This window comes from Pungitius pungitius, chromosome 2 (assembly GCF_949316345.1).
Source record: "Pungitius pungitius chromosome 2, fPunPun2.1, whole genome shotgun sequence".
NCBI lineage: Eukaryota > Metazoa > Chordata > Actinopteri > Perciformes > Gasterosteidae > Pungitius > Pungitius pungitius.
In genome coordinates, this window is record NC_084901.1 from 12048160 (window position 1) to 12060345 (window position 12186).

At 43.2% G+C, this 12186-nt stretch overlaps 1 protein-coding gene across 2 annotated transcripts in view; it reads left to right on the top strand.

The window, feature by feature from the left end:
• Positions 1-12186, top strand: part of scube1 (signal peptide, CUB domain, EGF-like 1) — a 76674-nt gene that overhangs the window by 27936 nt on the left and 36552 nt on the right. For both annotated transcript variants that reach the window (XM_037460779.2, XM_037460780.2), the window contains exons 5-6: positions 7405-7533; positions 9167-9283. In XM_037460779.2, the coding sequence (XP_037316676.1) occupies positions 7405-7533; positions 9167-9283 (246 nt within the window). The remainder of the gene's footprint in view (positions 1-7404; positions 7534-9166; positions 9284-12186) is intronic.

The following is a 12186-nucleotide window of genomic DNA, read 5'->3' on the forward strand; positions in this document are numbered from 1 at the left end:
CACACATGCTTTGCAGTTTAACTATTTAAGTTAACAAGGGATGTGTGGATCAAACAGTTCCCCCTCCAAATCTTTTCCTCTCTTTAACATTAGCAGCTGGACTGTGTTAACATAACACACTCTGGATTGCCTGCTCTCATGCCTCCATGAAAACGCTGCTACTTTGACGTAATTGCACATGACTACACTGCTGAAGCACTTAAAGAACCATACCTGGGGTTTTGCAGGTTGTAGCTCATTGGCTTCAAATGAAAAACACCGTACACCGTACCCAACGGCCTAATGCAAATGTAACCTCCGTAGACAGGTCACTGCCAAGCTTTGGTCGTCTTTGCTCCGAAAGAACAGGACATAAGCTCTCATTCCGCTCTTCAGTGCTTTTCATTCAACAACCTTCCAAATCACACAATGCAAGAGTACTCCAGCTTGGTGTTATAACAACCATGTCTTTAAGTCATATATAGTAGCTAAAATCGCCGGTCCTGGCACTGCGATGTGTGCAAAGTTAGAGTGACATACAGAAAGAGAAAATGAAAGGAGGAAGGAGAGGGATGTGTGTGTGTGTGTGTGTGTGTGTGTGTGTGTTTGAGAGAGTGTGTTTGAAGAATAGATTGGAGAGGGTCATAAGGAAGACGGCGTCCTGATTTAAAGGAGGTCAATGAAAAGCTCTCATTGAAATGCATGGCTTAGCACCTATAGTGCAGTGGTTTAGGCAGACCAGGCAGAGCGAGAGAGACACACACAACCAGCGTCAGACTGATTTAAATGAAACAGGACTCACAAGGGCAAGGCTTGAGAAATGAAGGGAGGGGGGAGACTGACGGCTGAGGGAGGGTTTGGTCTGGTGGGCCTTTCATTTACTTAATACTAAAAAAAAAAACTCGTAAAGACCATTTTGTCACACATCATCATTTAGTTAATTCCTTCAATTCAAAACCCCATTTTTTAACCTGCTTGGTGTCGTTTGGCTAACCAGGTCCAAACGTGTTGCTTAAAAAACAAAGTTTTACATCATGTCAAATTGAAATCAATCTTTCAGAAAGTAAAGGAAAGGAAAGGAAAGAGAAATTTAGAAGAACAGAGACTGAAATCGTGAGTTACAGCAACAGGTGGATGAAATGCGCTTAGCCTCTGACATCACATGTTAATCATACAAGATGCGATGCACATTACAAAGCACTGATGTTTTCTTTCCAGAGCAACAACAGTATAAATAGTTCCGGTTTGAGGTGTTTGAGGCTTATTTAAAAGCTTCTTTTAAAAGAGACTGCAGTGGTTCTTTGTGTGTGCGTCATTAACTGGTGGGCACATACAGTATATATCACACATATCACACAATCTGTACGCACACACAGATGCTCTGTCCGGTGTAATTCTTTAATCCTTTCTGTCACAGTTTTTTTTTTTCCAACTCCCAAGGATGAAGTTAAATGTACTGTTCTCGTATATCTACTCTAGTCTTCTGGCCACTCAAGGTGCTTTTACACTACTATGACTATGTCCTCGGTTACCCATTCACACTCAGTCATGCACTGAATGGGTGTAAATGGGTGTACACGGTGCCACCTAGCCTTCAGGACTCTAATTAACATTCAATTAATTCACACTCCGTACTTATAACCTCACCTCCAGTTCTCACAAATGAACAGAGCTGTGTTTTGTTCCAACTTTGTACTCATTTAGAAATTCAGCCGTGCAGCGTTTGTTCTTTCTCTTTAAAAAATGCAACTGCATGAAGTCAGTTTATTGTTTATTACACGTCTGCTCCCCCCATTGCAGCACATCGTGTATGGTTTTGCATCGCTCCCTCTGGCAGGATGGTCAGAACTGTGTCCCCTTGTGTGGGAGATGCACCATTATTTTTTCTTCTTTGTCTTTCAGTATGTGTTTGAGGTTAGAAAAAAGACCACAGGTCAATCCCATAATTTGGTATTTAGATGAAATTTGGAAATCCTCTTATGTTATCGGTTTTGCTGCAATTTTAGCATGATATGTTAAATTGTCGAGTAAGTTGACTTGATACGTGGTACAATGTTCCCATGCACACAGTATGCAAAATGTATTGTATTATCACAGCAGTTGTGTAAATGAAATGTGTTGTCATGGCACTAAAATACTGCAGTTTCCACCCAGAAAGTATATTCATATTCATTTGTGTATATTTTGTATTTTCCTAAATTAATAATTCAGATTTCCAACGCAGCGACTTGTTCAAAAGTTAACACCACGCTTTCTTCACAGTTTATTGAAAGTGTGACATGTCTCTTTCTGTCTCTCCTTGGTGAGGAGATCAGACTGTGAGACTGTCCCTCAGCATCACCTCACCAGCCTCAGAGGCCTCACCAGCCTCTAAGTGATCTTGTCTCCATCTTGCTCTCTGTCCACCCTTTTGTCTTACATTTTCCTCTTCTTTCTTCAATATTTCCATCTCTATCTGTCTGTCTTTCACCTCATGCCTCCCCTTTTATTTTTCTCTCTAAATGATATTTGGCCAGCTAGACTTTTGGGGCTTTGGAGTGTAACACTGCAAGAGTCAGGTTGTAATAACACGGCTGTGATATGCTTGGATCTCCTCTGGAGTCAGAGTTCCTGAGAGAGGGAGATGTGTGGAGAGGTGGATGAAGGGAAGCAGGGAACGTGACAGAGACAGACAGACAGGAGGATAATAAAAGAGACATAGGATAGACTGTGCGAGAGACAGACTGTGTCCTAGGGGCTCTCGCTGGGCCGTGAAGACGTGTTTCTGTGTTTTATCTGGACCTGCTGGGGCTCCCAGTGAGGAGTCTCAGTAGCTGTAAACCTGCTGACCTCCCCAATCCAAACAACGCTCCAAATGGAGCTGGAAGGAAAGGATATCAACCTTCTCTCTGCCTTTTCCTTGCTGACTGAATAATTGCCTTTAAAAGTGGCATAAACACAACTTTCACATTTTTGCACTCCTACAGAGACCGAGCTACAATGACTCTAATGAAAAGTACACCATATTCAAGCCAAACCGGTTCCAAAAAAAATAAACTAAATTATTTTCCGATTCAGTTATTCAATTATTAATTGTGTAATTGGGTATTAACAAAAAAAATGATTAATACAAAAATTAAATTGCTTGAAGCAGACAGAGCAAATAAATGAGAAATTTTGGTCTTTGCCAATGGATTTTTGTTCAGTTGACAAAATATCAGTCCCAACTGTTTTTAGTTTGCACGGACAAACCATTCTTACTGTCTCCAACATAAGTTCTGCTTATTTGTCAATTACAGAAACAACTGAGCATGTAATGTGGGGAGTTCATGTGTTCAATGCAATGCTCAACACAAGATAAAAACTTAATCATTTCATTTACTGCTTGTATAACCAACAGTTTGGTTGCCCCCTCCGACTAAATTGTAGCTGTGTTTTCTGACTTTAATTAGTTTAATATTCATGAAACACTGCGTCATAGTACTAGTGGACAAAATATGTCTTCAATTTTCAAATGTGTCTGTCACGGTTTGGGTCCTCTTCCTGTCTTATTTTGTAGTTTTCTTGTGTCTCGTGTCACTGGGTAAGCTTCACTTCCTGTCCTGTCATGTGAGTGCCTGATTGCTTCCACCTGCGTCCAATCACCTGCACCTCCCTTGTGTATTTAAGCCCCGTGTGCCTGGTGTCCCTTGTCGCGTCATTGTCTTATGTCAGTTGTCGATGGTGCACGTCCTTTGTTTTTGAGATTGGTGAACAAAGACCACCTTTTGGATATCTGGTAACTCCTGCGTTTGAGTCCTGCCGCCTTCAGCCTGCAACCTGCTCCAGCACCCACGCCTGACAGTGTCTTACCTGAGAGATCTCTACAGACTGTACAGTTTTCATTTCTGCACAGAAAAAAGGAAAAAAAGGAAGAAACTTCCCTCTATTGGGATGGACAGAATATGACATATATCATGTGTACTAAATGAACAACCCGACAGAAATGTTTCAAATATTGCGAATGACTTGTGGAGGAATAGTAATAGTAATGTGACTAAGCAGCAGGTGTCAGCGGGTGTCAGCCGGGCCATGCCAGGAGGCAGGACCAGGGTGCAGGTAAAACCACATTCTATGAAAACGTGAGGAGAGAGAGGAGACTGTGGAAAACGCAACGTCAATAATGTGCGTTAATGATGACAGTAATAGTAATGAGACAGATAACAGTGTTAGGGGGCAGGACCAAGGTTCAGATACAAACCATGATCCATGGAAACCTGTGAGGCAAAAAAACAACAATGACATGTAAGTTGTGATTGAGTCTTGCAGGAAGGATGCCGGTGTTGGGCTGTGCATCAATAGTCAAGACACGTTTTTACACTTGATTCCTTTGTGCAGTGTCTCTGTCTCTGCCCGTGTAACGTCAGGTCAACACTGACGTTGAGCTGAACACTGCTCAAAATCCGACCCGGATGCAGACGTTTCCAGGGTACATGTGGGTTCTTCTGTGGTGATGACTTAAGATGTTGGTGAGCTGCCGGCTCTCCGCCCTCGCCCTCGTCCTCACTGCCTTGTCACATCAGGCCCGTCAAGAGGCCACAGTTTGTGTTTGTTGCTTTAGGCTTGATTGTGCAGAGTCTCCGGCCTGCTTCCACCGCCTCCGTTTATTTCCTTTCTCCCGGATTTGACTTGATTGTAGATACTCTGCTTTCTTAGGGGTTTAGTTTTCAAGCACTCTTTTGCAAACTGTTTAAAGTTTTTTTTACGCCCTTGGCGTTGTTGCCCTGCTAGTCTTCTAGGTTTTACCTTGTCCAACTTTGACTGTGACTAAATTTTGAATTTTAACTGCATTATATAATGTGGATACGCAATGTCTTTTGGCTACATTGTTTTGGGTCTTTCAAGGAATGGTCGCGTTGGGAGTGGACAGCTAGAATGGTAGCGTTCAAGAAAAGACTTATTTTTTGTGAAGGGTTTCCCTTGAGGAATGGCACTCTAATGAGGTACTTGAAGCACTATTGAAGAAAGCCTATTTAGCATGGTGACCAGGGAAGGGGTGTTTCTTTGGACCAGTTTTTCAAGTGCTATCACACTAATGGACACGCCGAGGAGTAAAGATAGAAACATGACGATCCTCCCACTGATTTCTTATCTACAACACCTCATTAGAGTAAAAAAAAAAGGCATTGCAGAGTCAAGGGAGGGCTGTGTTATTCAGAGAAGAGCTTAAAATGTACTAGATAATACTCATTATAATTTTAAGATTCAAGGTGAATTTCTGCTACAACAATACCCCATGTATGTTGTTCTTTGTGTGTGTGTGTATATATATATATATATAGGGCCAATTCACCACAAATCTAGGTACCGATTAGAATATGGTGATTCCTGGCTAAAATCACAACTATTTTGTTATGGCCAAATCCTATGGTAAATTACAATTTGAATAGGTCAGCTACTGCTTGCATAAAACATGGTGTGATGAGGTTAATCCAACCTTGGATTGGTTGTCCTGTGTCACTTTTAATCTCAAATCTCGAGTTTTTATTCTCTTGAATTTCTACTTTAATATTGAGTCTTTATGCCCAAACACAACATTGTACTTATCAGACATCCGTTTTTTAAAGTTGATTATTAATTTGGGGACTCGTGCGTTATTCTTTAAAATTGAAATTCTTGCTAATTTCTGCTGGTTAAATCTTCCATATGGTACTCAGATGTTTGGAGAGCATCCTCCAGTCCTCTCCGCCTTCATAGCCAAACACAGAAAACACAAAATGCAAGTTTAGCAAGGCATTCAGAGACGCCAAATGACTACTCAGAGGCTTCAACAGCAGCTATCTGCTAACAACTCTGCATCAGTCTGGAAAGGCCTCAGTCCACAGGCCTAAAGCCCCCCCCCGCTTGATGAACAACCTCCGCCTGGCTAACAGGCTCAATGACTTCTACTGAGCAGTCTTGAACCCACCCACAGCCTTCACAGCCCCCTGTCCCCTCCCTTTCCCAGCACAATAGGGGCCTAACCCTACCAGCCACACCCCAAATCCTGCATCACATTGACGCCTCTCTCTATCCTGGAGAGGGATATCAATGTGATATAGCAGCCAGCCCAGACTCTGTCTCTTCCTCCATCCTGAAGCATTGTGCTGGTTAGCTGTCTCTGGTGTTTACCAACATCTTCTTCACTGGAGATGCTATGTCTTGTGCCAGTCTGCTTCAAAAACTCCACCATCATCCCTGTCCACCGAAAAAACACCCACGCTCTGACCCCTGTGGTCATACAGTCCTTTGAGCACCTTGACGTGTCCCACCTGAAAACCTACACCTACAGTCTTCCTACAGTAGCAAACAGATAGTAGCCGTAGATAATGCAGTCAAAATGGCCCTTCATTTCATGCTCTAGCATCTGGACTCCCCAGGAAACTACTCCAGGATCTTGTTTTTGGACTTCAGCTCTGCCGTCTCTGGTGCTGTACAAACTCGCCCAACTTGTACATGCCCGACTTAACCTGCGAGTGGATCACAGACTTCCTCTCTGACAGGAAGCAGCATGTGAAGCTGTGGAAACATGTCCCAGCCTATTGGTTCATTAGCACTGATTTCCCCCAAGGCTGCGTTCTTTCCCATCTACTCTTCTCCCTGTACACCAACAGCTGAACTTCCAGTCCCTCAGGCTCCTGAAGTTTGCAGATGACACCACCCTCATGGGACTCATCTCTGCTGGGGATTGGTCCACCTACAGTTTGAAGATTGACCAACTGGTGACATGGTGCAGCCAAAACCACTTAGTGCTCAACGCTCTGAAGACAGTGAAGATAGTAGAGGTAGTGGATTTCAGCAGCATTCCAAAGGCCATCATTGTGTCCATCCTCTGCTCCTCCATCACCTTGTGTTGCACTGCAGCCACAGCCGGGGAAAAGAGCAGGTTGAAACATGTAATTTGCTCTGCAGAGAAGATGATAAGCTGCAATCTTCCATCCCTCCAAGACTTTGCCTGCAGGACTCTGAGGAGGGCAAGAAAGATTGTAGCCGACGCCTCTCACCTCGGACACAAACATTTTGAGCCAGGGTACCTCTAAGGCAGCCCACTGCTCCCACTGTGTGGGATGGGTAAAATGCAGAGAGCAATTTCTTGTATGTGTAAAATAATACTTGGCAATAAAAAATGGCTTCTTCTACACAGCTTTTTTTTGGTTCTAAATTTAGGTGTTATGCTTATATTCAGGTGCGCTTTATAGTCCGGAATTTATGGTATATGTTTTTTCTTATTTTATTCTTATATTCCACCAATCATCAAGACAAATTCCTCTATGTGTAACATATGTGGCAATGAATGGCTTCTGATTCTGATTTTTCATTTCTTAAGTGTGCTAGTAGATATGATTATGTGTCAGCTGAAATCACCTCTGTTCAATCAGACAAAGGTTCCACAGCTTTCTGTTCCTCTCTCCCTATCCCCCTCCACAGACGGGATGAACTGCATGAACAAGGCTCACGGCTGTGCCCACATCTGCAGGGAGGCACCAGGCAAAGGCGGGGTCTCGTGCGAGTGCCGTCCTGGCTTTGAGCTGGCCAAGAACCAAAAAGATTGCACATGTATGTATCACTCTTGACTTGACCTCAGTACCGGCCTACACTCCCACAATGACATACACACAGCCATACGCACACACCAGGATGTGAGTGGGCTTTGAGGACAACCTTTGGTCTCTGATTTATATGTAGTTTTTGATGATATTTGTTCAAATTAACCAATGTTTTGGTTGGAAAACTAGACGAACTGTGGTCCTTTCCTACTCATTAGCTGTTGTTCAAAATTTTTATCAATGCAGATAAAATATTCCTAAAATGTTACTCAAAAACGAAATTGATGCAATGATTAGTTTGAATATTCAAAATATTCCATCATCATTACAGACACATTAACATACAATAGACAGTAGATGTAGATGGATTGTCTAAGATATATATTTCCACCACCACAAAATACTGTATCATGCTGTTAAATTACAGTAGTCTGCTGTTATTATCAATTTACAGCAATAACCGTAATATACGGCAAAGTCTGTTAATTTACATGCAAGGATGATCATTTAACTGTATGTTCTATAATGTGTCTGTATTGCAGTTCAAATGATTCATGACATTTATGCAATGCGTCGATGATGCTTCTTTAATGCGTGTGCAATAAGTCCAAAAATGTGTCCACAATGCGCTGATGATGTGTCTGCGATGTGTGCGCAACGCATCTACAATGTCTCTGCAACGCTTTACAAAGTGCATTAGAAATGAAACTTGGGTGTGCTTCGATAAGTCTACAACGTGCCCGCGATTCATCTGCTCTTTTTTTTTTTCTTTTTTTTTACAACCTACATGGCAGCGAGGTTCATAGCTGTTTCATTGACTTAAATTTATTGAGGTTACTTACTGTTGCAATGAGGGATATAAACTGTTTCTGTAATCAACATCTGTAATAGCAATGATGGACAAGTTCCAGGAAGCGTTCAGCTGTAAAATATGAGGGTGGACAGTTAATACGAAAGTGTAGCAAAGCGTTTCAGGCCAAGCTTTAGGTGCTGAAGGATTCAGTGGAGAACATTCACGTCTCGAACTCCTCCCTTGAGCTCCATCCCCGTTTCCCACTCTTCATGCCGAGAGCCTGCAGCCATGGAATTTAGGGTTGCTGTTTTTAAGGGGGTGGGGATTCGCTTTTAGTTACACTTTGTTTGGCAACACATGTTCTCATCTCATCATTGTCAAGATTGTGAAAGCATTTAAGTCTCTAATGAATCACTCGTAGTGGTAAAATGAAATAATGGTGAGGGACCCAGTACTGTGCTGGCCTGTTAGTCATAGCGGCACTGAACGGTAATAAACAAGTGATGAAAGAAATACTAGTTGTGGGTACACACACATATAGCTGCTGACATCTATCCTACCTTCTCCTCTCTCTGTCCATTTTCACTAGTCTAGTTTTTGGACTCCCACATCCTCTCTCGCCTCTTTTCTTCCTGAAGATTAGAAAAAGCACCTGAAGAGTGCTTTCATTCTCTTTTTTTACCTCAAGTAGCAAACAATACAGATGAAAATAAAATAAACACGTTTTATTTGACAGATTTCATTCTGGAAGGCACTGACCAATCATCGTACTTCATCATACACCAAGTTTTGGCTGATTGATTTTTTTTTGCACAGAAGAGAACAACGAATGTGTGTGTGTTGTCTCCAGTGACATGTAACTATGGAAACGGCGGCTGCCAGCACACTTGCGACGACACAGACACAGGTCCGGTGTGCGGCTGCCACCAGAAGTATGCCTTGCATTCAGACAGCAAGACCTGCATCGGTGAGTGACAGCCAAGACGGCTCCCAAGTTCACACATACACTAACGCACGTTTACCCTGGAACCCACAGAGGCTGATTGACAGTAACAAGTGTAACTGTGTAACACAGTGCAGCTGATAAAAGAAATGTAGAACAAGTGTGATGTCTAATGTTGAAGGTGGTTAGTGGCAGATTATTCATTCATCAGAATTAGCTTTCCTATTGGTTGATATGTCTTCGCTTCTGGTTGGGACACTGTCTAAGTCCGTTCCAAATGTCTAGCTGATTACAGTTTTGTGTTGATTTTCTTAGTGTATAGGTTATTATTATTATTCTGGCTGTTAAACCACCAACTTCTCTCCGCAAATTTGTCACAAACAGATGTTTCATCAATGGTACTAGTGGCCTCTAATATGTTTGAAACAGGTAAAGGAACTAATCATCCATCCAGTAGCTTCCACTTGTCCGGGGCCGGGCTCGCGGGGGCAGCGGGGTTAGGTAGGTGTTCCCGATGGCCCTCTTCTCAGCAACGCTTTCCAGCTCCGCCTGGAGAACCCTGAGGCGCTCCCAGGCCAGACAAGATGGCTAATCTCTCTTGCGTGTTGTGGGTAAATCCCAGGCTTCTTTTCAGTTGGAAATGCCTAATGGGCAGACGTCCAGGAGGCATACTTATCAGAGGTCCCAACCACCTTTTGTGGAACCAAAACAATGACGTATAGTAAATTGGCTGCCGTACTTATGTAACCTACCTAACTAATGCGTGACAATTAGCTGTGTCCCATAACGCAGGTACCTTACTTATCTACAAACAAAAGTTATTTAATCTCATACCTTCATCTTTTTTTAACATAATATACTTAGCTAAAGTAGCCTAAGTGAGTCAGTGGGAGTCGGAACATGTACATTGTTGTGTTCCCGTTTGTTCCCGAATTACCAATTTGAAGGTATTAATAAATTCTTAATGGTCTCAGGTAAGAGCATTAATAAGGCACTGTGAATGACACCATATTTTACAGATGACAGATGGTTTTTCTAAACACTAGTGCAATAATTTAACCATTTGTTATGAGGTGAGCCTACACTCTAACACTGTTAAGTGGAGACATTTGACAATTCCCTGGACCTTTTGAGGTAGCAGCTCTTCAGTTTAATTAATTTGGGAAGATAACAAAAACGTTGCTTCGTGCCACCAAAACGGCAAAAAAATGTTTTTCTAAACAACATCTTGTGTGGTTTGTCAGGAGTACGGAGACAATCCAAATCGATCGTTCAAAAATCAAGGAATTTGTGAAAGTTGACAGCCAGTACTTCATATAACCAGGAAGACTACCCAGACCAAACCGTAGTCTGGACTCATGTCTGATTTGGCTGTTTCTTCGAGAATTCTCACTTCACAAAAAGTGTTCAATGTCAACTGTGAAAGATCACAGTACAATGTTGAAGCTGTTGACACACATTTATCTGCTGGTATTTTGATGTGCTGTACTTCCTGCTGTTTTCGTACACTGGAAACACCTTTCTCTACCTCTCTCTCTCTGTTGTTTTCTTTCTTTCTCCCTCACCACTTGAGCAGATTACGGTCCTGATTGCCAATAACCCCCTCTTGTTTCCAGCATGATTTGAAGAAATGAAACACCGTCAAGAAAAGGCTGCGAAGAGGAACAAGAACGAGAGGGAACCCTCCACCCTCTCCTTTCCCATAGTCTTGTGTGTCTTTCTCTCTCTCTCTCTCTTCACACTAAGTGAAAGGACCTCAGTATCTCTGGTCTGGGCGTCCCAACTGCTTTATGGACCTACCTTGAATCCCCCCTTCCCACCACCCCTTCCTTTTACCCTTTTTGTTCAGCGCTGTCCCTCTGCTCTTCCTCTTCTCCTCCCTCCCCCTTCTCCTCTTCCTGCTGCTTTCTGGTGATAGTACCTGATTGCCTGTCTTGTCTGAGCATCCGTGTTAAAACCAAATCAGGTGGACTTAAAAGGATAAATGCTCAGCGCACAAGAGGACAGTGACTCTGGGAGGGATTGAGGTTCGGGGCGGTGGGGGGGGGGGGCACTTATGGTCAAAAACAGACATCTCAATTGCAGCCTGATCTTAGTCAAGCTCACAAAGAAACCAAAAACCTAACCTCCTCCTCCTCAACCTCTTCTCTCTCTACCTCCTCATCCTCTACCAAGTCCCGAACAAAAGAAAAAGAGAGCGACTCATCGGATAACCCCCGAAACGACAAATCAATCTCCATATCTCATCCTCATCCCATCAGCCCGCTTTCTTGTGCCGCACAGCTTTTTATAGAGAGACGGGGACCGGCACCCTGCTTTCTACTGCATGCCTACTTATGTGTGCTACATCGTCTGCCACTGTCTCCTCCACTAATCTGCATCTGTCTGTCTGCCTGTCTTTCTGTCCAGCTGCATGGGAGAGCCTGCGCTGCATTTGTATGGTTTCCCTCTTTCATTTTTCCTTGGAATTTGCAGTACATTTTTTGTTGTTGTTTTTAGCTACGCCTGGTCCTCCTGCATTGTTTTAAAAAAAAACATTTTTTTAACATTCTCCTCATGATTTGAATCTTACCCCCTTCCTCGTCCTGTGTAGGTCCGGCTCTTTAAACCCCTGCCCCCCTCAACCCCCCCCCCCCCCCCCCTCCCTCGTACCTCTGCTTAGCCGTGTAGAGTCCCCTCTTCACAACCTGTCTTACACATCCAACCCTCTCTCTCTCTATCTCTCTCTCTCTCACACACTCAAAAAAGCAGACGCTCAAAAGCATGCAGACTGGTATGCACACACACACACACACACACTCACACCTACATTCACATAGCCACATTTCACCCGTAAGCTGAGCACCAGAATGCCTCCATTCATTCCCTGAGTGTACTTCAGAGAGTCCTCCACTTTGTCCATGAAGCGCCTCAGAGGAGAGAGAGAA